The following is a 27,296-nucleotide window of genomic DNA, read 5'->3' as shown; positions in this document are numbered from 1 at the left end:
ATCAGTGCCGCTTGTACACATGCCCACGGTATCAGTGCCGCTTGTACACATGCCCACGGTATCAGTACTGCTTGTACACATGCACACGGTATCAGTGCAGCTTGTACACATGCACACGGTATCAGTGCAGCTTGTACACATGCCCATGGTATCACTGCTGCTTGTACACATGCCCACGGTATCAGTGCTGCTTATTAAAATTGCCAAGGTATCAGTGCCGCTTATCACATGTCCATGGTCACAGTGACGCTTACACACATAATAAATGGCAACCTCCACTTGCCTCGTGTGTCACTGGTGTTTCCTATCAGCGTTCGCGCAGGTGCCATTTCCTAGGTGCGTTGATGGCTCCTCCTCACATGATCTCATTCACGCCGCAGCCTAGCGCCATCGGAGGTGGACTAGGGAAGGTGGGCTAAGGGAGTCTGTCACAGCCCCCTGATCTATTAGTACGGGAGCTGCAGCTCACATTTAGGAGGCAGTGACTGGCAATCACTGTAGAAAACAAGGTTTTCAAAGAGTTAAACTCACTGTTGTGAGTGTCAGGCTGCCCTGAACACAGACAGCTCCTGTGCTTCAGCATGTATAGGGGGAGGGTCCAGAAACCCGAGTGCACTGCAGGGAGAAAGATTCACTAGAACGGAACAGACAGCATCAGAGAGTGAATACTTGCGACAGCCCGTGCGGACGGAGTTTCAGGCTGTTAGTGAAGCTCCTCCTGTGTGTGCTACTGTGAGGGAGGGAGGGAGGAAGGGGTGTGGAGAGTAGTAGGTGAATAGGAGCTTCATGCTGCCGTCGGACGCTGCTGCCTGTCATCTGACAGACGCAGTGGTATCCGGCAGCAGCAGGGTCACAGAGAGAGCAGGGAAAGCGCCTCTCATGCCCGGCGCCTACCTGCTTTGCAGACTCTGCTGAGCGGGTAGCGCCGGGCCTGCTCGCAGGTGGAAGCCCACCCCATCATGCGGAAGTCTTGTCGGCTGGCTTAGGAGCTTTGAGGACCAAGACTGTTTACCTCGGGGATTAGATCCCTTGGAGGAGGAACCCTGGATTCTTGATGATATCTGACCTCTTGCCTTTACCCCTGGAAAAAAAAAGACGTTCTGGCCCTGGGAGGTGCCACTGAAGGCAGTCTTGACACAGCAACAATCTAATCTTCGTCTTGACCAAAGAGGATGTCCACTGAATAAGGGAACACCTCTAATGCTTTCTTCGAATCAGTGTTCGTGTGCCAGGAACTCAGCTAGAGGGCTCTCCTGACTGCCACAGTAGAAGCCGAAACTTTAGAGGTTAAGACCCCTAGGTCAATGACCACCTCATCCAGGAAAGAGCCCGCCTCCTTAATTTGCCCCATTAGAGAAAACTCCTTTCTGCCAGTACCAGAGCTGAGAATATCCTCTAGTTCCCCTACCCAGCGGCTGATGGCCTTAACCTCAGCTACGAGGGCCAGGCGTTCAATAGCCCCTGATTTGGTATACAGTGCCCTAAGGAAGCTCTCCAGCTTCCCATCCATGGGATCTCTAAGAGAAACCATATTTGGAATAATAGGATTTTAATACCTACCGGTAAATCCTTATCTCTTAGTCCGTGGAGGATGCTGGGGACACCATTAGAACCATGGGGTATAGACGGAATCCGCAGGAGACATGGGCACTTTAAGACTTTGAAAGGGTGTGAACTGGCTCCTCCCTCTATGCCACTCCTTCAGACTCCAGTTATAGGAACTGTGCCCAAGGAGACGGACATTTTGAGGAAAGGATTTATTGTTAAACTAAGGTGAGATTTATACCAGCTCACACCTCAACCATGCCGCAGAACATGGCATTCAACAGCACACAGGCCAACAGCATGAATAATAGCAGCAACAGGCTGACAATAAACGTATGTGTAACCATAACTATTAACTGCAGATACAGTACGCACCGGGACGGGTGCCCAGCATCCTCTACGGACTAAGAAAAAAGGATTTACCGGTAGGTATTAAAATCCTATTTTTCTCATACATCCTAGAGGATGCTGGGGACACCATTAGAACCATGGTGTTATACCAAAGCTCTAGAACGGGCGGGAGAGTGCGGACGACTCTGCAGCACCGGTTGACTGAACTTAAGGTCTTCATCGGCCAAGGTGTCAAACTTGTAGAACTCTGCAAAATTGCTTGACCCCGACCGAGTAGCTGCTCGGCAAAGTTGCAATGCCGAGACCCCCCGGGCAGCCGCCCAGGACGAGCCCACCCTTCTAGTTGAATGGGCCTTCACCGATTCCGGTAACGGCAATCCAGCCGTGGAATCAGCACGCTGAATCGTGTCACAGATCCAGCGTGCAATGGTCTGCTTAGAAGCAGGACACCCAACCTTGTTGGGAGCATACAGGACAAACAGAGCCTCTGTTTTCCTAATCTGAGCCGTTCTGGCGACATAAATCTTCAAAGCTCCGACCACATCCAGAGATTATGACTCAGCGAAGGCGTCAGTAGCCACAGGTACCACAATAGGTTGGTTTATGTGGAACGAGGAAACCACCTTCGGTAAAAATTGCTGACGTGTCCTCAATTCAGCTCTATCTTCATGGAAGATCAAATAAGGGCTCTTGTGAGACAAGGCCGCTAACTCATACACCCGCCTTGCAGATGCCTAGGCCAACAGGATGACCACTATCCAAGTGAGGAATTTCAACCACACCTTCCATAAAGGTTCAAACCAATGTGATTGAAGGAACTGCAACACCACATTAAGATCCCATGGTGCCACTGGAGGCACAAATGGAGGTTGGATGTGCAACACGCCTTTCACGAAAGTCTGAACTTCTGGAAGGGAGGCAAACTGTTTCTGAAAGAAAACCGATAAGGCTGAAATCTGTATCTTAATCGAGCCCAATTTTAGGCCCGCATCCACACCTGCTTGTAGAAAATAGAGAAAACGTCCTAAGCGAAACTCTTCCGTAGGAGCCTCCTTAGATTCACACCAAGAAACATATTTTCTCCAAATACGGTGGTAATGTTTAGATGTTACCCCTTTCCTGGCCTGAATAAGTGTGGGAATGACTTCACTGGGAATACCCTTACGGGCTAGGATTTTGCGCTCAACCGCCATGCCGTCAAACGCAGCCACGGTAAGTACTGATACACGCACGGCCCCTGTTGTAACCAGATCCTCGCGCAGAGGAAGAGGCCAGGGATCACCTATGAGTAATTCCTGAAGCTCTGGTTGCCAGGCCCTCCTTGGCCAGTCTGGGACAATGAAGATCGGCCGGATCTTTGTTCTTCTTATGATCTTTAGAACATTTGGAATGAGGGGAAATGGAGGGAATACATACACCGACGGAAACACCCATGGACATTGCTGATGACATCCCTGAGTCCATCTGGAGCCAACCATCGCCCTCTGCCTCTAGACCTAGGGCCCCAGCTCCGATTTGGCTCACTGCTTAATCATTGCCTGGTATTTAGTGACATTGCTTCAGCCTATGTATTTACTGTTTTTTTTTTCTTTTTCTTTTTTCTTCTTGTCACGGGTTGGTTGAGTTTTTTCAAATGATAGTGTGCTGTGAGTGCGGCCCTGGCCACACGCCGCCGGTCATTAGCTGACGACGTTCGGCATCCTGGTGTTATTTCTGCTCTTCGCCCCCTCAGCACCTCATTAGATATAAGACCCTACACGGGTACCCCCTCACCGGGCTCACCTCAATTTTTGCACTCCATTCTACTGTTGGGGGCTCCCCACTACTGGGCTGCCCCCGCCATGTTACTGTTTTACTAGCTTATTGTATAGATATGAGAAGTTTAGTTTCTTTTTGTTTTTTTCTTGTGTATCGTTCCTATTGTTACGGTACTGTTTATATCTGATTAACCTCCAATGTCATTGAATGTTTTATTTTACTTTCTGCCTATACCTAGGTTGTTTGCAATTTTCAAATTAAGCTAATATGCTGCAATCTTGTCAGCCTCTACTACCCCCCTGTCGCTTGGTCGCTTTCCTAATATCTTCCATTGAATGTTTTACCTCTGTATATTTGCTGTTTTGCTACAAACCCTAACCCCCTACCGAAGGATGCACCCGGACGGTGCTTATCCTTTCTTTGTTGAACCCTGCCCTTCTATAGGAAAGGGTTTTTCCCCTCTGTATACTCATACAGATTCTTCTCCATTTTCTCTCTCTCGTCTCCCCTCTTCCCCTCGCTCTCATCTTCATGGCCGGCGCGGTCTCCTCCTGCCCCTCACTATGCATCACCCGCATCTTTTCCCGCCATGACTTTGAACATTCTGTCAGTTAATGCTAACGGCCTTAATTCTCCCAACCAAGCGAGCCATGGCTATCCAATTCTTTAATAGACGGAAGTCCGACATTGTTTCTAATTCAGGAGACACATTTTAAATCCCCCCACCCCTCTATGTCCTGTAAGCAATTTCCAAACGTCTACTACTCTAATATGTCTGCTAAACGTAGGGGCACTGCTATCATGATACGTCACGGCCTTCCCATAGTTGTCCATGATACTGTGTCGGACCCCCAGGGCCGCTACATTATCCTCTCATGTTCCTATAACCAGGCTCCTCTTATTTTGGCTTCTGTTTATGCCCCTAATGTGCAGCAGGGTTCCCTTTTTACTGCCTTTTTTGACAGCCTTTCCCGGCTCCCTACTGGTATGACTGTCATTGGTGGAGACTGTAATGTTACTATGGACCCCCTCATAGACAGATCCCACCCTGGCGCTACTCCTGCTACTCCCAATAACTTGGCTAAGCGGCTACAATCTCACTTCTCACTCTATAACCTATACGACGGTTGGAGAACTTTATACCCCTCGGCGAGGGGATATACCCACTACTCCCCACCTCACGATCTCTATACCCGTATTGACTATGTCTTTGTCGACCGCGGCACGACCCAAAAACTCCTCGGTGCTCGGGCGCTGCCCATCTCCTGGTCAGACCACTCTGCGGTGCTCTTTGAGTTAGAGGCCCCTTCCTCGCGTCCCCCTCTTCGCTCCTGGCGCTTGAATGAATCCCTTCTCCTCAAGAAAAGCACAGTTGCGGATATTGCTACCGCACTAACACATTATTATTCTGATAATGCATCTCCGGACATCGCCCCTTCCGTGTTGTGGGAGGCACACAAGGCTACCATTCGCGGTTTCCTTATAAGCCTTTCATCCACTCAGAGGAAGGCCGAGGCACAGCGTATCCGACAACTAGAGTCGGAGCTTGTCGCCCTGACCCATCTTCATCAACGCCGCCCCAAGAAGAAAACATACTCCAAACTTTTGGCAGTTAAGGGCCAATTGTACCAAATCCTACCCAAGAAGGCAGTCAAGGCGCTTTTGTGGACACACCAGAGATTCTATGAGAAGTCTGATAAGGCTGACACTTTGCTAGCCCGGAAGCTGCGAGCAAAGCGCACCCAAAACCGGATTGTCTCCCTGCGATGCGCTGATGGTTCCACTACGTTTGACCAAACGCGTATGGCCTCTCAATTTCAGGGCTTCTATACATCTTTGTATAATCTCCCGCCTAATGCTAACTCTGACTCCAACCCTGACACCGACCTTCAACACTATCTTTCCTTTTGTAAGCTCCCTAAGCTCTCCGAGTCAGACGTGTCAAAGCTTAATGCCCCTCTCTCTATAGAGGAAATCTCTGCGGCCATTAAACAGCTACGCCGTTCGGCAGCCCCCGGCCCCGATGGCTTCACCGCCCTGTACTATAAAAAATTTACGACCCCTTTGCTCCCCATGATTCAATCTCTATTTAATTCTATTCTAGAAGGCGGCTCCTTTGATGAAGCCACCACCAGAGCTATTATCCTCATTCCCAAACCGGATAGGGATCCCTTAGAGATGAAGAACTACAGACCTATCTCACTTCTAAATGTTGACCTAAAGCTCTTTGCTAAAATCCTGGCCAACAGACTTGCTCCCTTCTTACCCTTCCTTATTCATCCTGACCAAGTCTGCTTTGTCCCGTGTAGACAAGCTGCAGACAACACCAGACGCCTCATTGACCTTATTCATCTGGCGCAAGACAAGTCCCTCCCGACCCTGGTGGTGGCCCTTGACGCAGAAAAGGCCTTCGATAGGGTGGCCTGGCCATTTTTGCAACAGACGCTTATTAACATGGGCTTGCATGGGGCCTTCTACAGAGGCGTCACCTCGCTTTATCACAATCCCTCAGCCTCCATCTTAGTCAACGGTTTAATCTCTGACCCCCTTCCTATAAGAAATGGCACCCGACAGGGTTGTCCCCTGTCCCCCCCTCCTCTTTGCCCTCATTATGGAGCCACTAGCAGCTAGAATTCGGATGAATCGTAATATATCGGGTATTGGGATGGGCACTCAGAATCATAAAATAAGATTTTACTCACCGGTAAATCTATTTCTCGTAGTCCGTAGTGGATGCTGGGAACTCCGTAAGGACCATGGGGAATAGCGGCTCCGCAAGAGACTGGGCACAACTAAAAGAAAGCTTTTAGACTACCTGGTGTGCACTGGCTCCTCCCACTATGACCCTCCTCCAAGCCTCAGTTAGGATACTGTGCCCGGAAGAGCTGACACAATAAGGAAGGATTTTGAATCCCGGGTAAGACTCATACCAGCCACACCGTATAACTTGTGATACTATACCCAGTTAACAGTATGAAATATAACTGAGCCTCTCAACAGATGGCTCAACAATAACCCTTAGATAGGCAATAACTACATACAAGTATTGCAGACAATCAGCACTTGGGATGGGCACCCAGCATCCACTACGGACTACGAGAAATAGATTTACCGGTGAGTAAAATCTTATTTTCTCTGACGTCCTAGTGGATGCTGGGTACTCCGTAAGGACCATGGGGATTATACCAAAGCTCCCAAACGGGCGGGAGAGTGCGGATGACTCTGCAGCACCGAATGAGAGAACTCAAGGTCCTCCTCAGCCAGGGTATCAAATTTGTAGAATTTTGCAAACGTGTTTGCCCCTGACCAAGTTGCAGCTCGGCAAAGTTGTAAAGCCGAGACCCCTCGGGCAGCCGCCCAAGATGAGTCCACTTTCCTCGTGGAATGGGCTTTTACTGATTTAGGATGCGGCAATCCAGCCGCAGAATGCTCCAGCTGAATTGTGCTACAAATTCAGCGAGCAATAGTCTGCTTAGAAGCAGGAGCACCTATTTTGTTGGGTGCCTACAGGTTAAAGAGAGTCAATTTTCCTGACTCCAGCCGTCCTGGAAATATAATTTTTTAAGGCCCTGACTACGTCCAGTAACTTGGAATCTTCCAAGTCCCTAGTAGCCGCAGGCACTACAATAGGTTGGTTCAAGTGAAAAGCTGATACCACCTTAGGGAGAAACTGGGGACGAGTCCTCAATTCTGCCCTATCCATATGGAAAATCAGATAAGGGCTTTTACATGACAAAGCCGCCAATTCTGACACACGCCTGGCCGAAGCCAAGGCCAATAACATGACCACTTTCCACGTGAGATATTTCAAATCCACAGTTTTAAGTGGCTCAAACCAATGTGATTTTAGGAAACTCAACACCACGTTGAGATCCCAAGGTGCCACAGGAGGCACAAAAGGGGGCTGAATATGTAGCACTCCCTTTACAAATGTCTGAACTCCAGGCAGTGAAGCCAGTTCTTTCTGGAAGAAAATCGACAGAGCCGAAATCTGGACCTTAATGGAACCCAAGTTTAGGCCCATAGTCACTCCTGACTGTAGGAAGTGCAGAAAACGACCCAGCTGAAATTACTCTGTTGGGCCTTCCTGGCCTCACACCACGCAACATATTTTCGCCAATACGGTGATAATGGTTTGCGGTTACTTCTTTCCTGGCTTTTATCAGCGTAGGAATGACTACCTCCGGAATGCCCTTTTCCTTTAGGATGCGGAATTCAACCGCCATGCCGTCAAACGCAGCCGCGGTAAGTCTTGGAACAGACAGGGCCCCTGCTGTAGCAGATCCTGTCTGAGCGGTAGAGGCCATGGGTCCTCTGATATCATTTCTTGAAGTTCTGGGTACCAAGCTCTTCTTGGCCCATCCGGAACCACGAGTATCGTTCTTACTCCTCGTCTTCTTATTATTCTTAGTACCTTTGCTATGAGAGGCAGAGGAGGGAATACATAAACCGACTGGTACACCCACGGTGTCACTAGAGCGTCCACAGCTATCGCCTGAGGGTCCCTTGACCTGGCGCAATATCTAGTTTTTTGTTTAGGCGGGACGCCATCATGTCCACCTGTGGTCTTTCCCAACAGTTGGAAGACTTCTGGATGAAGTCCCCACTCTACCGGGTGTCGGTCGTGTCTGCTGAGGAAGTCTGCTTCCCAGTTGACCACTCCCGGAATGAACACTGCTGACAGTGCTAAGACGTGATTTTCCGCCCATCGGAGAATCCTTGTGGCTTCTGCCATCGCCATCCTGCTTCTTGTGCAGCCCTGTCGGTTTACATGGGCGACTGCCGTGATGTTGTCTGATTGAATCAGTACCGGCTGGTTTTGAAGCAGAGGCCTTGCCAGACTTAGGGCATTGTAAATGGCGCTCAGTTCCAGAATATTTATGTGTAGGGACGACTCCTGACTTGACCAAAGTCCTTGGAAATTTCTTCCCTGTGTGACTGCCCCCCAGCCTCGAAGGTTGGCATCCGTGGTTACCAGGACCCAGTCCTGTATGCCGAATCTGCGGCCCTCTTGAAGATGAGCACTCTGCAGCCACCACAGTAGAGATACCCTGGTCCTTGGAGACAGGGTTATCAGCCGATGCATCTGAAGATGCGATCCCGACCACTTGTCCAAGAGGTCCCACTGAAAGGTTCTTGCATGGAACCTGCCGAATGGAATTCTGCTTCGTAAGAAGCTCTCATTTTTCCCAGGACTCGTGTGCAGTGATGCACCGATACCTGTTTTGGTTTCAGGAGGTCTCTGACTAGAGATGACAGCTCCTTGGCTTTCTCCTGCGGGAGAAACACTTTTTTCTGTTCTGTGTCCAGAACCATCCCCAGGAACAGTAGGCGTGTGGTAGGAACCAGCTGTGACTTTGGAATGTATAGAATCCATCCGTGCTGTTGTAGCACTTCCCGAGATAGTGCTACTCCGACCAACAACTGCTCCTTGGACCTCGCCTTTATAAGGAGATCGTCCAAGTACGGGATAATTAAAACTCCCTTTTTTCGAAGGAGTATCATCATTTCTGCCATTACCTTGGTAAAGACCCTCGGTGCCGTGGACAGTCCAAACGGCAGTGTTTGGAATTGGTAATGGCAATCCTGTACCACAAATCTGAGGTACTCCTGGTGAGGATGGTAAATGGGGACATGTAGGTAAGCATCCTTGATGTCCAGGGATACCATGTAATCCCCCTCCTCCAGGCTTGCAATAACCGCCCTGAGCGATTCCATCTTGAACTTGAATTCTTTTATGTATGTGTTCAAGGATTTCAAATTTAACATGGGTCTCACCGAACCGTCCGGTTTCGGTACCACAAACAGTGTGGAATAGTAACCCCGTCCTTGTTGAAGTAGGGGCACCTTGACTATCACCTTCTGGGAATACAGCTTGTGAATTGCCTCTAGCACAGCCTCCCTGCCTGAGGGAGTTGTCGGCAAGGCAGATTTGAGGAAACGGCGGGGGGGAAGACGCCTCGAATTCCAGCTTGTACCCCTGAGATACTACTTGAAGGATCCAGGGAACCACCTGTGAGCGAGCCCACTGATCGCTGAAATTTTTGAGGCGGCCCCCCACCGTAACTGGCTACGCCTGTGGAGCCCCCGCGTCATGCGGTGGACTCAGAGGAAGCGGGGGAAGAATTTTGATTGTGGGAACTGGCTGACTGGTGCAGCTTTTTCCCTCTTCCCTCGTCTCTGTGCAGAAAGGAAGCGCCTTTGACCCGCTTGCTTTTCTGAACCCGAAAGGACCGTACCTGATAATACAGTGCTTTCTTAGGCTGTGAGGAAACCTGAGGTAAATTTTTTTCTTCCCAGCTGTTGCTGTGGATACGAGGTCCCAGAGACCATCCCCAAACAATTCCTCACCCTTATAAGGCTCTATGTGCCTTTTAAAGTCAGCATCACCTGTCCAGTGTCGGGTCTCTAATACCCACCTGACAGAATGTACATTGCATTAATTCTGGATGCCAGCCGGCAAAATATCCCTCTGTGCATCCCTCATATATATAAGACGACGTCTTTAATATGCTCTTATGTTCGCAAAATAGTATCCCTGTTTGACAGGGTCACAGACCACGCTGCAGCAGCACTATTTGCAGGTCTCAGTCTAGTACCTGAGTGTGTAAATACAGACTGCTTTTTATCAGCAGGTACCTTCAAAGTGGCCGTATCCTAAGACGGCAGTGCCACCTTTTTTGACAAACGTATGAGCGCCTTATCCACCCTAGGGGATATCTCCCAGTGTAACTTATCCTCTGGCGGGAAAGGGTACGCCATCAGTAACTTTTTAGAAATTACCAGTTTCTTATCGGGGGAATCCACGCTTTTTCACACTTCATTCACTCATTTGATGGGGGAACAAAACACTGCCTGCTTTATCTCCCCACACATAAAACCCTTTTTTAGTGGTACTTGGGTTAATGTCAGAAATGTGTAACACATTTTTTATTGCCGGGATCATGTAACGGATGTTCCTAGTGGATTGTGTATATGTCTCAACCTCGTCGACACTGGAGTCAGACCCCGTGTCGACATCTGTGTCTGCCATCTGAGGGAGCGGGCGTTTTTGAGCCCCTGATGGCCTTTGAGACGCCTGGGCAGGCGCGGCTGAGAAGCCGGGTGTCCCACAACTGTTACGTCATCCAGCCTTTTATGTAAGGAGTTGACACTGTCGGTTTATACCTTCCACCTATCCATCCACTCTGGTGTCGGCCCCACAGGGGGCGACATCACATTTATCGGCATCTGCTCTGCCACCACATAAGCCTCCTCATCAAACGTGTCGACACAGCCGTACCGACACACCGCACACACACAGGGAATGCTCTGACTGAGGACAGGACCCCACAAAGCCCTTTGGGGAGACAGAGAGAGAGTATGCCAGCACACACCAGAGCGCTATATAATTTAGGGATTAACACTATATTGAGTGAATTTTTCCCAATAGCTGCTTGTATATACAATATTGCGCCTAAATTTAGTGCCCCCCTCTCTTTTTAACCCTTTGAGCCTGCAAACTACAGGGGAGAGCCTGGGGAGCTGTCTTCCAGCTGCACTGTGAAGAGAAAATGGCGCCAGTGTGCTGAGGGAGATAGCTCCGCCCCTTTTCGCTGACTTTTCTCCCGCTTTTTTATGGATTCTGGCAGGGGTATTTATCACATATATAGCCTCTGGGGCTATATATTGTGATATATTTGCCAGCCAAGGTGTTTTTATTGCTGCTCAGGGCGCGCCCCCCCCCCCCCCCCAGCGCCCTGCACCCTCAGTGACCGGAGTGTGAAGTGTGTATAAGGAGCAATGACGCACAGCTGCAGTGCTGTGCGCTACCTTGGTGAAGACTGATGTCTTCTGCCGCCGATTTTCCGGACCTCTTCTTGCTTCTGGCTCTGTAAGGGGGACGGCGGTGCGGCTCCGGGCACGAACACCAAGGCCAGTTCCATGCGGTCGATCCCTCTGGAGCTAATGGTGTCCAGTAGCCTAAGAAGCCCAAGCTAGCTGCAAGCAGGTAGGTTCGCTTCTTCTCCCCTTAGTCCCTCGATGCAGTGAGCCTGTTGCCAGCAGGTCTCACTGTAAAATAAAAAACCTAAAATAAACTTTCTTTCTAGGAGCTCAGGAGAGCCCCTAGTGTGCATCCAGCTCGGCCGGGCACAGAAATCTAACTGAGGCTTGGAGGAGGGTCATAGTGGGAGGAGCCAGTGCACACCAGGTAGTCTAAAAGCTTTCTTTTAGTTGTGCCCAGTCTCCTGCGGAGCCGCTATTCCCTATGGTCCTTACGGAGTTCCCAGCATCTACTAGGACGTCAGAGAAAATAGCATTGTATGCCGATGACGTTATTCTTACCCTTACGGACCCACATATCTCCCTCCCACATCTGCTGGAGGAAATCTCTACTTACAGCCGTTTTTCGAATTATAACAAACTCAGATAAGACTGAAATCTTGGCCTTGCACGTTCCAGACCTGGACCTCCGAGTTCTTCAGGCTTCCTTCCCGTGTACTTGGCAATCTGATAAACTCAAATACATGGGTATCTATTTAACTAAATCTTATTCTGGCCTTTATGCTGCTAACTTTCCCAGGTTATTCTCTTCTCTTAAACACGATGTGACTACGTGGAATAAATATATCCTATCCTGGTTTGGGCGAATCACTGCTGTTAAGATGACCCTGCTGTACCTGTGGCAAACTCTTCCCATCCATATTCCTACTAAAATCCTTAAAAATCTCCAAGCTGATATTACTAAGTTTCTCTGGGCAGGAAGAAAACCCAGGGTGAAAATGCGTATTCTCCAAAAGCCCCGCCTAGCGGGAGGCTGGGAGTTCCCGATCTCCTTAAATATTATAGAGCTACCCACTTAACTACGTGTGTTCTTTGGCACGCTATCCCTGGCCATAGAGTCTGGACGCATCTGGAAGCAGCCTCACTTCAAAAGTACTCTTCTTATAGCTTATTATGGTGTCACCCGAAAACCCGCCCACCTGCTTCCTCTTTGTTGCCCACTATACGATTTACTCTATCCATATGGGACCTTTATTCGCGGCTTTACCAGTTGCGCTCCTTCTACCCACGCCTCACCCCTTTGTGGAACAACCCTAGCTTCCCACCGGGTGAAAATCACTCAGCGTTTGAATCTTGGACTAACTATAACGTACTATTCTTATTAGATGTTGCACCCCTTCCTTCGTTCCCTGACTTACAATCCCGTTTCTCCCTCCCACAATCAGCTTTTCATCAGTTCTTACAGTTACACCACTTTGCTTCCTCTCTCCCAAAACCAACCTCCCAGGGAGGTAAATAGAGTTTTGAATCTTTGTGCTCCACTGGCCGCTCTACAAGGGGATTGCTTTCGGCCATATATCAAATTTTTCTTGCTCATAATTTGCCCCAAAAGGAACCACATGAGTTGGCCTGGGAAAAGGAGGTGGGTGAAACTCTGACAACCGAGGACTGGTCCGCTATCAAAACGGAAATCTCCACGAGCTCCATCTCAGTTCGAATTAAAGAGAATTCCTACAAATTATACTATTGATGGTACTTGGTACCTGCGCGTCTTCATTCAATCTACCCCTCCTGCTCAGATAGATGTTGGCGCCTATGTGGTCAACGTGGTACCCTGTTGCACATATGGTGGAGCTTTCCACGGATTAAGATTTACTGGACTAAAATCCATAAATGAATCTTTGACATTCTGGGGCTATCAGTTCCGACGTCACCCCTCTACAATTTGTCCTCCCGTCCGCTACCTCACACCCCCCGCCAACTGCAGAAATTAGTTAAACATATTTTGAACACAGCTAAATGCCAGATTGCGGCTAACTGGAAGTCCGTGTCACCCCCTACTGTTCCTGCCACTATAAACGCTATCTGGCAGACTTATAGGCTAGAACGTATCAGAGCAGTGCTCCATGATACCCCTATACACTTTACTGAAAATTGGACTCCCTGGACATCGTTCTTTGGTGCTGAACCGCCGTTAGCTACCATATAATACACTATGGCTTAGGCCTCAACTTGTGAGTTCTATTACTCTGTGTTCATATTCACTCCATATCAACCGATTGCATGGCCTCGGATGGGGGGACCGACCGGCTATTCCCCCCTCTCTCATCTCTCCCTCCCCTTTCTTTTCTTCTTCTCTCTGCTACCCCCTAATTCACTTTTCTCTTGTACTCTGTGTTATTCTAATGAGAGGTATTCTCTACCCCCTGCGCTGGCTTTCCAATGTGCCTTCTTCCATTCTATCGTGGTTGCATATACTCCTTGTTTGCTCTGTTTCACTACCTCTATTATGTTCATGCAGATACGGTGTTATTGTTTCGTTGTAACCGAGCACAATGTGTGCTCTTCCTGTTGAATGTATCTTCTGTCATTCACATGCGTTGTTAAACGATAAATATGAATAAAAAATGTTTTCTCAAAAAAAAAAAAAATATTGGGTGATGGGTTTGATGGTGTCAACATTCGACATGGTGGAGTATGCACAATTCCACTCAAGGACTCTGCAGCGTCTGATTCTTGCCAAATGGAATGGGTTGCATCAGACGATAGAAACACAGACTATGGTACTTACGATAGAAGTAAGAAGGTCATTAGACTGGTGGCTACATACATCCCATCTGGACAAGGGGAGACCCTTTTGGATAACAGATTGGGAAATTCTGACGACAAACGCCAGTCTCCAGGGCGGCTGGGGAGCAGTGTCAGAAAGGTTGTGTTTTCAGGGGAAATGGACCAAGGAAGAAAGTTGCCTGCCAATATATATATATATTCGAACTTCGGGCCATATACATGTCACTGATTCAGGCAAAGGACATTCTTCAGGGAAAACCAGTCCAGATCTGTTCGGACAATGGGACGGCAGTAGCGTACCTCAACCATCAGGGAGGAACTCGCAGACGAAAAGCGATGAAGGAGGTAAGTCACATACTAAAGTGGGCAGAACATCATCCAGCCTTGTTCGCAGTGTTCGTTACGAGAGTCCTAAACTCAGAAGCGGACTTCCTCAGTCGAAACGCCATTCAGGAAAGCGAATGGGCTCTACAACCGGAGGTCTTCCAGACTCTAGTAGACAAGTTGGGGTTGCCAGAGATAGATCTCATAGTATCCTGTCTGAACAACAAAGTGCTCGCGAACGGGTCAAGAACAAAGGATCCCAGAGCGATCTTTGGTGATGCCCTGTCGGCGAGATGGGATTTTCATCTGACTTATGTGTTTCCTCCAATCACCCTATTACCCAGGGTGGTGAGAAAGATAAAGCAAGGAATAGGTGCCGTGATACTAATAGCTCCGGCTTGGCCCAGAAGACATTGGTACACAGATTTGCAGAGGATGTCGATGGATGTTCCAGTTCTGCTCCCTCAACGTCCAGATCTACTGATGCAGGGTCCTTGTTATCACAGACATCTGGATCGACTGTCAAGTCAAGAGGATTCTCACAACAGGTAATTCAAACTATGATCAGAGCAAGGAAACATTCCTCAGCTTGCATTTATCACCGAATATGGCAAACTTAAATTCATTGGTGCAGTGAACGGAAAATGTACCCTAAGTCTTTCAGAGTTTCCAGTGTCTTAGCATTCCTTCAGGCAGGAATGGATAAAGGTTTGAAGGTGGCTTCCTTGAGAGTGCAAAGTGTCGGCACTGACTGTACGGTTCCAAAAGAAAATTGCCAATTTACAGGATGCGCGTACTTTTTTCCAGCGAATGCTGCACATTCAACCTCCTTTTGTTCCTCCTACAGTGCCTTGTGGCTTAAGTCTAGTCCTGAAAGCCCTTCAAGTTGCCCCATTTGAACTACTTAATAAAGTGGATCTTAAATGGTTGACAGCTAAAGTTCTCTTTCTACTGGCTATGGCGTCAGTTAGAAGAGTATCAGATTTAGGGGCATTATCATGTCATTCCCCATTTCGGATTTTTAATCCAGACAAAGCAGTTCTCAGAACTAGATCTGGGTATCTTCCGAAGGTGGTGTATAAATTCCACCTTAACGAAGAAATTGTCGTCCCGGTTTTCCAGGTACCGGGCCTTTCTGCAGGACATGCATCGCTGGACATGGTCCGTGCATTAAGGATCTACGTGGATCATACCAGTGCCATCAGATAGACAGATTCTCTCTTCATTCTCTACGGATTTCACAAGAGAGGATGGACTGCTGATAAGCAGACACTGGCAAGATGTCTTCGGATGACAATTTCAGAAGCATATTCTCAGGCTAATCTCCCTGTTCCAGCTAATGTCGCTGCTCACTCTACCGTACTTTCTCCTAAGTCCACAGGATATCCCATCCTGATGCTCCAGATTTTAGGATCCTTTTAATCACTATCCCCTTCCTTCTTGTACGGAAGGGTGTGCATATGTGTTCTTATCGCCTTATTAGGGCTATCTATGATGCTCCTGCCTTGAGCTTTGGAATACAACTGACTTGCCTGAGCAAGGAGGCGCGGATATATGGACAGGCCCATTGCATGCTGGGAGGCCGGAAAAGCTTTGACCGATTGGTGCAAATCCGCTGTTGCTTCATCATATCCCATTGTTATCTTGTGGACTTACGAGAAATACCGTTATCAACGGTAAGTTCTTACCATAACGTATATTTTTCTGCATAAACTTGGATGAACTACAATATTTCTAGCTTGCATTTGCTGGAAAGCGATCGACAGCTGCGACAACCACTGCACAGACTGTAAACAACCATGGTGACTCGTTGGTAGACAACTTGGCAGTCTGAGTAGGTAAAATCTTAGTAACTGGGAGTGCACCTGCAGCTAGATTAGCAGGGGGAGTTGACCCAGGAGCTACAAACTGGTTAACTAATGGAGACATTACATGTGTCAATGTCGAAGCCCAAGATGGTTCCTGAATGGTCACCACGGCTGAAGGAGTCTCCCGCAGATTACCCATGCAGCAATGGACTGGGGAGAAAGTGTGTTAACACATGGTCTAAAAGTGCACAGTACAGGAGCATCCACCTCCTTGGGAGCTTTGTTCTTGGAATACATTGTAAATGTAATCCAAGGGTGTCCCCAAACACAAAAGCTGATGCAGTGGTGTGTACTGACAAGGGAGTGCAAAAAGTGTCAAGTGGCTCCAACATACAATAAATGGGGCTGCAACATATATTGGGGTTTCACTAGTGTTACCATGAGACTGCAATATATATTGGGGTTTCATTAGTGTGACCGGTATGTGCACCATGGCAAACAGCCACACAAGCAGAAAGTACTGAATGCCCTCACATGCCGGTGCACGGGGGTAGGGTATAGTAAAGAGGGAATCCTGAGCTGCTGGGGGCTAAAAAGTAACTATTTGGTGCCCACTCTTCAGACAATACCTCACTGTACTCCATGTGCCCCTAAGTGGGGGAAGAAAAAAGGATATTTGTAATTTTTTAAGTGTGGTACTCCAAATTATGAATCCGTTTTGCTGAAGCCCCAAGTATCATGGATAAATGTACACCCACTTATATGTACACAAAAGTACAAGAGTATATGAAAGTAATACATTTCTATACCTGGAACCCTTGTAGTATTCATCATCTGGATCCCTTAAATGTAAAGAGAAAAAGCTGTAACAATGGATGTAAACGAGTACTGCTCACATTTAAAAAGGATTATTGGTAATTGCCGTTAAAAATGATTTCTCCGAGACAATTTAAGCCTTTAAAGAAATAAACCTTTTAAGTGCCCAGCTCCTGCACCCTCAACTGAAACCATGACACCATGAACGATGATTCATTCTAGACTGGATGAAGGAGTAATGTTCTTCACAATTATTAATAGTTACAATAAACATATTGTAGGTGATGCCATACACTCTTTCCTGCTGCCACTACTTTGCTTTGCCACACAAAGTAATCAAGTTAATAAATGCAACTAATCCACCAGAGGCATCATGTGTAAATATAAAATATATGAGTTTTGTACTCACTGCTAAATACATGTCTCTTGATCCATCTGGGGGATACTTCTCACAATGAGTTGTACGGAGCACCGAGAGAAGTCAGCACTTGTTTTTAAGCTAATCCCTCCATTTTATATATCAAATAAGCCCCACCAGAACAAAACTAGAAAATCAGCCAAACTTTCTAAAGCACTAAAATAAAGCACACTAAATAAAATGGTCAAACATATAAACACATAACCAAAATGTGTAGAAACATGTAGTAGACCACAACAAAAAAAGGGAAGTCAAATCTGCCCAAAGGGAGGGTGCTCCCAGCCACTGCAGTGCACATTACTTTGCACCTTAACCCTGTGGTACAACCACACACTGAATTTATATAATTTACAAAAATGTATGAATTGATAACCAGGTGGTTGCCTTGCATAACTGCTCCACCGAAGCACCATTCTGTGCTGCCCAAGTGCCGCTCCCTGACCTGGTCAAATGAGCTACAATATGCCATGGAACAGGTACATGTTCCTAAACATATGTCTGACGTATGGCCGTTGTTATCCATTGCACTACAGATATCGTGGACGTAGGCCAACATCTTTGGTGTGCCTTATACAGAACGAAAAAACTAACCATTTTTTGCATGAAAGCCGAGCGATCAACAAAAACCTGTAAGGCTCACACAACATAAAGCAAGAACCTTCACCTGACAACAAATCCTGAACCAAGGTAGGAATAATTTCCTGATTAAAATTAAAACGATATAACACTTTGGGCCGAAAAGACCGTGTAGGCCTCAGAATAGCCCTATCCTGGTGAAAAATCAAATATGGAGAGCGGCATGAAAGAGCTACCAGCTCAGACACACGTCTGGAAGAATAAATGATTACTAGGAATGCCACCTTCCAATGAGTTGTTCATATTCAAAACATCAAGAATCTCGAAAGGAAATTTTTGCAAAGCCAACAACACCAGATTAAGATCCCAGCATGCCACCCGCGGTATGTAAGGGGTGGTGAGTATGTTACACCCCCTGAAAAAAAGTCTGGACCTTCGGTAAAGACAACTTCCGCTGAAAAATAAATAAATATAGAAGCCACGAACCTGCTCTTGCAGCAAGCAATGTTGGTGTATTCCTGTTAGTTTCAGTAGGGCTTACGGTATGTAGAGGGAAGGTGCTAGCTTACAAACAAGTGTAGTTTTATCTGCTGACCACTATACTCGATGGTGAGCAGTATCGCCCAGATTGGATGTAAGAGAAAAAATAGGATTTTAATACCTACCGGTAAATCCTTATCTCTTAGTCTGTAGAGGATGCTGGGGAAGCTTCAAGAACCATGGGGTATAGACAGGATCCGCAGGAGACATGGGCACACTTTAAGACTTTGAATGGGTATGAACTGGCTCCTCCCTCTATGCCCCTCCTCCAGACTCCAGTTATAGGAACTGTGCCCAGGGAGACGGACATTTCGAGGAAAAGGATTTATTTAAATTTGAAACTAAGGTGAGACACATACCAGCTCACACCTCAACACGTCGCACATCATGGCATTCAAACAACAACGCATGCAACGGCATGACCAACATCAGCCACAGACTGACTGAACTTAACTCAACACGAGTGTAACCATAACCAAACTGCAGAAACAGCCCGCACTGGGACGGGCACCCAGCATCCTCTACGGACTAAGAGAAAAGGATTTACCGGTAGGTATTAAAATCCTATTTTCTCATAAGTCCTAGAGGATGCTGGGGAATGCATCAAGAACCTTGGGGTTTATACCAAAGCTATAGAACAGGCGGGAGAGTGCGGATGACTCTGCAGCACCGATTGACCAAACAAGAGGTCCTCCTCAGCCAGGGTATCAAACTTGTAAAACTTCGCAAAGGTGTTTGATCCCGACCAAGTAGCAGCTCGGCAAAGCTGTAATGCCGAGACCCCCCGGGCAGCCGCCCATGGAGAGCCCACCTTTCTGGTAGAATGGGCTTTCACCGATTTTGGTAACGGCAATCCCGCCGTAGAATGAGCCTGCTGAATCGTATTACAGATCCAGCGCACAATAGTCTGCTTGGAAGCAGAAGCCCCAATCTTATTGGGAGCCCAGAGAACAAAGAGCCTCTGTTTTCCTAATCTGCGCCGTTCTGGCGGCATAGATTTTTAAAGCTCTAACTACATCGAGAGACTTCGATTCTGCCAAGGCGTCAGTAGCCACTGGCACCACAATAGGCTGGTTTACGTGAAATGATGAAACCACTTTTGGCTAGGATTTGGCGTTCAACCGCCATGCCGTCAAAAGCAGCCGCGGTAAGTCTTGATACACGCACGGGCCTTGTTGTAACAGGTCCTCCCGTAGAGGAAGAGGCCAGGGATCTTCTATGAGTAACTCCTAAAGATCTGGATACCAGGCCCTTTTTGGCCAATCCGGAACAATGAGTATCGCCTGAACTCTTGTTCTTCTTATAATCTTTATCACCTTTGGAATGAGTGGAAGTGGAGGGAACACATAGACTGACGGAAACACCCACGGTGTCACTAGGGCGTCCACCGCTATTGCTTGAGGGTCCCTCGACCTGGAACAATATCTCTAAAGTTTATTGTTGAGGCGGGACGCCATCATGTCTATTTGAGGAATTCCCCAACGACTTGTCACTTCTGCAAAGACCTCTTGATGAAGACCCCACTCTCCTGGATGGAGATCATGTCTGCTGAGGAAGTCTGCTTCCCAGTTGTCCACTCCTGGAATGAAGACTGCTGACAGAGCGCTTGCATGTCTTTCCGCCCAGCGAAGAACTTTCGTGGCCTCTGCCATCGCCGCTCTGCTCTTTGCTCCGCCCTGGCGGTTTATGCACACCACTGCTGTTATGTTGTCTGATTAAATCAAGACGGGCAGGCCGTGAAGATGTTCTGCTTGCAGTATGCCGTTGTAAATGGCCCTTATTTCCAGAATGTTTATGTGCAGACAAGCGTCCTGGCTTGACCACCTTCCCTGAAAATTTCTCCCCTGTGTGACTGCTCCCCAGCCTCGGAGGCTTGCATCTGTGGTCACCAGGATCCAATCCTGAATCCCGAACCTGCGTCCTTCCAGAAGGTGAGAACTGTGCAGCCACCACAGAAGGGAGATCCTGGTCCTGGAAGATAGTATTATTTTCCGGTGCATGTGCAGGTGAGACCCGGACCATTTGTCCAGCAGGTCCCATTGAAACACCCTGGCATGGAACCTGCCATACGGAATGGCCTCGTAAGCCGCCACCATTTTCCACAGCAACAGAGTGCATTGAAGAATAGACACTTGACGGTTTCAGAATCTGTTTTACCATGTTCTGTATTTCCATAGCCTGTTCCACTGGAAGGAAGACTCTCTGTAATTCTGTATCCAGAATCATACCCAGGAACGACAGCCGTGTCGTCGGAACCAACTGTGATTTTCGCAAGTTTAGGAGCCAACCATGTTGTTGCAGAATAGTCAGTGAGCACGCAACATTTTTCAGCAATTGCTCCTTGGATCTCGCCTTTATGAGGAGATAGTCCAAGTACAGGATAATTGTGATTCCCTGCTTGCGCAGGAGAACCATCATTTCCGCCATAACCTTGGTGAAAATCCTCGGAGCCGTGGACAGACCAAATGGCAACGTCTGAAATTGGTAATGACAATCCTGAACAGCAAACCTCAGGTATGCCTGATGTGGAGGATATATGGGAACGTGTAAGTAGGCATCCTTTATGTCGACCGACACCATAAAATCCCCCTCCTCCAGACTGGAGATCACTGCTCGTAGAGATTCCATCTTGAACTTGAATCTTTTTAGAAAGAAATTGAGGGATTTTAGGTTCAGAATCGGTCTGACGGAGCCATCCGGCTTCGGGACCACGAACAGACTCGAATAAAAGCCTTGCCCCTGTTCTGACGGGGGTACCGTGACAATGACTTGGTTTTGACACAGCTTCAGTATTGCAGCGCATACTACCTCCCTTTCTAGAAGAGAAAAATCGGTGAGGGGGCACGTCTTGAAACTCTAATTTGTAACCTAGAGTCACTATTTCTAATATCCAAGGATCCAGGTCTGAGTGCACCCAGACCTGACCGAATAGTTTGAGACGTGCCCCCATCGGTGCGGACTCCTGCAGAGGAGCCCCAGCGTCATGCGGTGGATTTGGCAGAAGTCGGAGAGGACTTCTGCTCCTGGGAACTTGCCACAGCCTGTGACCGTTTTCCCCTTCTTCTTGCAGCAAGGAAGGAGGACCCTCGTCCTTTTTATTATTTATTGGACCGAAAGGACTGCATCTGATAGTGGGGCGTTTTCTTTTGTTGTGCAGGAACATAAGGTAAAAATGATGACTTACCCGCAGTAGCCGTAGATACCAGGTCAGTGAGGCCATCACCAAACAAGACACTACCGTTAAACGGTAGAGACTCCATAGTCTTCTTAGAGTCAGCATCAGCATTCCATTGATGAATCCACAATGCCCTCCTAGCCGAGACTGCCATGGCATTGGCCCTTGATCCCAAAAGGCCAATATCCCTTGCAGCTTCTATTAAATATGCTGCAGCGTCCCTGATATGACCCAGAGTCAAAAGCACGCTATCCTGTCTAGGTTATCTATCTCAGATGACAAGTTATCTGCCCACTTTTCAATAGCGCTACTCACCCATGCCGAAGCAACAGCAGGCATGAGTAGCGTACCCGTAGTGACAAATGGATTTTAGTGTATTTTCCTGCTTATGATCCGCAGGATCCTTTAGGGCTGCCGTGTCCGGAGACAGAAGCGCCACCTTCTTGGACAGACGCGATAGAGCTTTGTCCACCGTGGGGGTTGACTCCAACTTTTCCCTGTCCCCAGAGGGAAACAGAAATGCCACTGTAATTCTTTTGGGAACCTGTATCATCTTCTCAGGATTTTCCCAAGCCTTTTCAAAAAGAGCGTTCAGTTCATGAGAGGGAGGAAACGTTACCTCAGGTTTCTTTCCTTTATACATACAGACCCTAGTATCAGGAACAGCAGGGTCCTCTGTGATATGTAATACGTCTTTTATCGCCACAATCATGTACTCAATGCTCTTAGCCAGTTTAGGATTTAATCTGGCATCACTATAGTCGACACTGGAATCAGAGTCCGTGTCGGTATCTATCTGCTATCTGGGTAAATGCACGTTTCTGTGACCCCGAAGGGGTCTGAGCTTGTGACAACGCATCCTCCATGGATTTCCTCCATGTCTGGTTCTTAGACTCAGATTTATCTAATCTCTTAGTCAACCGAGCCACATTTCTATTTATCTATTACCAGTTATTTATATAGCGCACACATATTCCGCAGCGCTTTACAGATAATAATTGGCCATTCACATCGGTCCCTGCCTCAGTGGAGCTTACAATCTATATTCCCTACCACATGCACATACATTCACACTAGGCTTAATTTTTGTTGGGATCCAATTGACCTGCCAGTATATTTTTGGATACATTTGCATTCAAAACACCCAACATATTTACCCAATCATCCGTCGGCGGTGCCGACACGGTCACTCTCAGTCTTTTCTGTCCCCACTCCAGCCTCCTCCTGGGAAGAGCACTCAGCCTCAGACATGTCGACACACGCGTACAGACACCCACAACCACACTGGGCTATAGGAGAAACACGGAGGGAGTTCTGCCAGCTCACAACCCAGCGCCTGTCCCGGTTCCTAAGCGAGTAATATACTGCCCAGACCTGTTAGCGCTTTTAATTTCAACAAATTAGCACCAAATCTCTTGTTAACACCCCCCCCCCCCCGTTTTGCACCCTGTTACTTGTACAGCAGTGTGGGAGGCCAGGCTCAGCGTCTCTGCAGCTTCTGTGAAGAGAAATTGGCGCTGGTAAGAGCTGTGAGGGCTAAGCCACGCCCCCTTAATGGTGCGCTTCAGTCCCGATTAATTTCACATCTTTATACTGGCGGGGGTCTGTAATTAATGCCAAGGCACTGTATACACTCTTGCCAGTCGCTATTTGAGGATTTATGCTGCCCAGGGCGCCCCCCCTGCGCTCTGCACCCTGCAGTGCCGTTCTGTATGTGGGAGCATGGCGCGCAGCGCGGTACCTCAAAAGCCGTCTTCTGCCATCACTGAAGTCTTCTGATTTTATTTTACTCACCTGGCTTCTGTCTTCTGGCTCTGCAAGGGGGTTGACGGCGCGGCTCCGGGAATGAGCATCTAGGCGTACCTAGTGATCAGACCCTCTGGAGCTAATGATGTCCAGTAGCCTAAAAAGTAGAGCCTTGAAACTCACAGAAGTAGGTCTGATTCTCTCCCCTCAGTCCCACGATGCAGGGAGCCTGTAGCCAGCAGGTCTCCCTGAAAATAATAAACCTAACTTAAGTCTTTTTCTGAGAAACTCTGGAGAGCTCCTCAGTGTGCATCCAGTCTCACTGGGCACAGAATCTAACTGGAGTCTGGAGGAGGGGCATAGAGGGAGGAGCCAGTTCACACCCATTCAAAGTCTTAAAAGTGTGCCCATGTCTCCTGTGGATCCCGTCTATACACCATGGTTCTTGAAGCATCCCCAGCATCCTCTAGGACGTATGAGAAATTATCCTTATATAAGATAAATATACCCTGCATACATGTATATAAAAATATAGTAATATTTTATACCTGGAATCCTTGCGGTGTTCATCTTCTGGTTATCTAAAACATAAAGAAAAAAATAAGAGTTATGGTAAAACTTACCTTTAACTCTTTTTTCGGGGTCCATACTGATTCACAGGACATCGGGATGCAGGGCTGCGGAGTGGATCCGGCCACCAGACATCTAAAGCTTTTAAGCTCCCAGGATGCTCTGGTCCTCCTTCCCTATACCCCGCCACCTGCCCAAAGGACTTCAGTTTTTGTTAGCAAGCCCAAGGCAGGAGCTGGACGAATGAGAGAGCTGAAGAACAGCACACTCAAGAAACACTCTCAGAATTAAGAGAATGGAACAAGTAACCAGAAGAATTAACCCATTGAAGCCAGGTGCATCAGCGTGAGCGCCCTGTGAATCCCATAGATCTCGAAGAAAAAGAGTTAACAAAAGGTAAATGTTACCATAACACTTATTTTCTTCTTTGAGGTCCATCTGGGATGTCCTAAAGCAGTTAAAACTAGGGGGTGGGGACGCTTGTGAGCTGAGAGGAGTACCAGACATCCAAATGAGGCATCCCGAGAAGCAAATGTGTTGAAGGCGTAGAACCTTAGGAAGGTGTGGACAGAGGACCATGTGGCCACCTTGTAGAGCTGTTCTGCAGGCGCTCCATAGCGTTCTGCGCACGAAAGCCCAACAGATCTTGTGGAATGAGCAGAGACCATGTCCAGCACAGGGAGGTCTGCCTGTTGGTAAGCATATGAGATGGTCGAGTTGAGCCATCCGGCCAGAGTTTGTTTACTGGCTGGCCATCCTCTCTTGTTAAAGCCGTGCAGGATGAAGAGCGAGTCCGTTTTCCTGACAGAGACCGTTCTCTGTACATAAATCCGTAAAGCTCGAACAACATCCAGTGAGGCCTCACTGGAAGAAAGGCCCGGAGAGATAAAAGCCGGAACCACAATTTCTTCATTTACATGAAAATGTGAGGCCACCTTTGGGAGGTAGCCAGGTCTGTTTCAGAGGACAGCCCTATTCAGGTGAAAGATCAGGAACGGGGGCTTGCACGAAAGTGCGCCTAAGTCTGACACTCTCCTGAAAGATGCAATTGCTAGAAGAAAGAGCGTCTTTGTGGTAAGCCATTTAAGGTCTACAGAGTCCAGAGGTTCATAAGGGGATTCCTGGAGCGACCTAAGGACTATGGACAGGTCCCAAGGGGCAACCGGAGGGTCAAACAGAAGATGTAATTGGAGTACTCCTTGGAGAAAGGTGCGAATGTCAGGAAGCGTAGCGATCCTTTTCTGAAATCATATGGACAAGGCTGATACCTGCACCTTTAGGGAAGCCAGACTCCATCCCAGGCCCAATTCGGCTTGAAGAAAAGAAAGGATCCTGGATACCCTGACAGTATGAGGGTCATAATTCTGGGGGTACACCACTGGAAGTAGGTGTGCCACACTCTGTAGTAGATTCAGGCTGAAGCTGGTTTTTGTGCTTTAAGCATTGTCTACCACTTGGCGAGAAAATCCTTTGGCTCTCAACAGGGATGTCTCAAGAGCACCCCGTCAAAGACAGACGAGCCAAGTCTGGATGTAGACTGGGAACCTGAGACAACAGATCCGGCCATAGGGTTAGTGGCAGTGGGTCGTCTATGGAAAGACTGAGGAGGTCTGCATACCGATTACGTCTGGGCCACGCTGGGGCAATTAGTATCATTGCTCCCCAGTCCTGTTTGAACTTTTGGAGCACCCGTGGAAGAAAGGCCACTGTCGGAAACAGATATGCTAGTGTGAACTCCCAGGTCACTGACAACAAAGGCTGCTTCTGGGTCCCTTGTGCGGGATCCATACATCGGCAGTTAGTTGTTGTGACGGGAGGCTATGGGGGCCACCTCTGAATGTCCCCACTTGTCCACTAGTAGTTGGAACATCTGTGGATGTAAGGCCCACTCTCCGGAATGGCGTTTGGCGGCTGAGAAAGTCACACTCCCAATTTAGGACTCCTGGGATGAAGACTGCCGATATTGTCGGGAGATTGCGTTCAGCCCAACAGAGGATCTCTGCTACTTCGTGCATCGCCCTGCAGCTGGTTTAGGTAAGCCACCGCTGTGGTGTTGTCTGACTGGACCTGTAGGTCCACTACCCCTGGAAGGAATGGTGATGCGTTACTACCCCCCCACCTCGTAGGACGGCATCCGTCGTCAGGATTACCCAGTCCAATATCCATAAACGGATGTCTAGGTGGGCTGTGTGCAGCCACCAGGTTAGGGAAAGCCGAACCTTTGAGGAGAGAATTATCTTGTGAGTATTGATGAGATGAGGTTGTCCATTCCATCTGGACAGAATTTGTAGCTGAAGGGGCCTGGAGTGGAATTGGGCATATTACACCATACAGAAGGCATGGATCCAAGAACCTGCATCGCCAAGGGAATTGAGACTCTGTGATTGGCTAAGAGCCTGCGCACTCGCGCTTGCAATGTTGCCCTCTTTGATGAGGAAGAAAGATCTGCTGATTCTGTGAATCCAACAGGGCTTCGAGATGCATCATCCTCTGGGATGGAAACAGGGATGATTTTTTTTCTGATGGATAACTGATCAGTGTCTTTGAAGGAACTTGACAGTTATCTGTAAATAAGTGCACAGGATGTCTGGGGATTGTGCCAGAATAAGCAAATCGTCCAGGTAGGGCAGGATTCTGATTCCCTGCAGACAGGAGTTGTGCTGCCATGACCCTCATAATTTTAGGGAAGACTCTGGGAGTCTTATACAAACCAAAAGGCAGCGTCCGAAATTGAAAATGTAGTTTGAGAATAGCAAACAGGAGGCATTGCTGATGAGCTGGCAAAATAGGCACATGCAGGTACGCATCCTGGATGTCCAGTGATGCCATGAAATCCCCGGGTTCCAATGCTAGAACTATAGAACAGAGTTTCCCTACGAAACTTGGGAACATGAAAGTATTTGTTCAGAGACCTGAGGTTTAAAATAGGTTGATGTGACCCGTTGGGTTTCTGAACAAGAAACAGGGTGGAGTAAAAAACCCTGCCCGTGTGTTAGAGGTACAGGGATAATTACTCTAGTTTCCCGTAATGTTTGTACTGAGAAACTATATAACGTACTCGCAGGAGACTACTTTCCTGACTCAGGTGTCCGTGGTGGTAAGACACCAGGTGCCT

The 27,296-nt window shown here is 47.9% G+C and overlaps 1 protein-coding gene across 38 annotated transcripts in view; it reads right to left on the bottom strand.

The window, feature by feature from the left end:
* Positions 1-27,296, bottom strand: part of LOC134927837 (uncharacterized) — a 1,188,393-nt gene that overhangs the window by 1,041,662 nt on the left and 119,435 nt on the right. For 37 of the 38 annotated variants that reach the window (XM_063922886.1, XM_063922861.1, XM_063922855.1 and 34 more), the window contains 2 exons: positions 24,160-24,192; positions 17,150-17,182 (listed from right to left, as the gene is read on the bottom strand). In XM_063922886.1, the coding sequence (XP_063778956.1) occupies positions 17,150-17,182; positions 24,160-24,192 (66 nt within the window). The remainder of the gene's footprint in view (positions 1-17,149; positions 17,183-24,159; positions 24,193-27,296) is intronic. The other variant, XM_063922840.1, reaches the window with a different exon arrangement.

The sequence above is a fragment of the Pseudophryne corroboree genome, chromosome 5 (genome assembly GCF_028390025.1).
Source record: "Pseudophryne corroboree isolate aPseCor3 chromosome 5, aPseCor3.hap2, whole genome shotgun sequence".
Lineage (NCBI taxonomy): Eukaryota > Metazoa > Chordata > Amphibia > Anura > Myobatrachidae > Pseudophryne > Pseudophryne corroboree.
The sequence above is the reverse complement of the archived record's forward strand: the minus strand, read 5'-3'. Positions and strand labels throughout refer to the sequence as shown.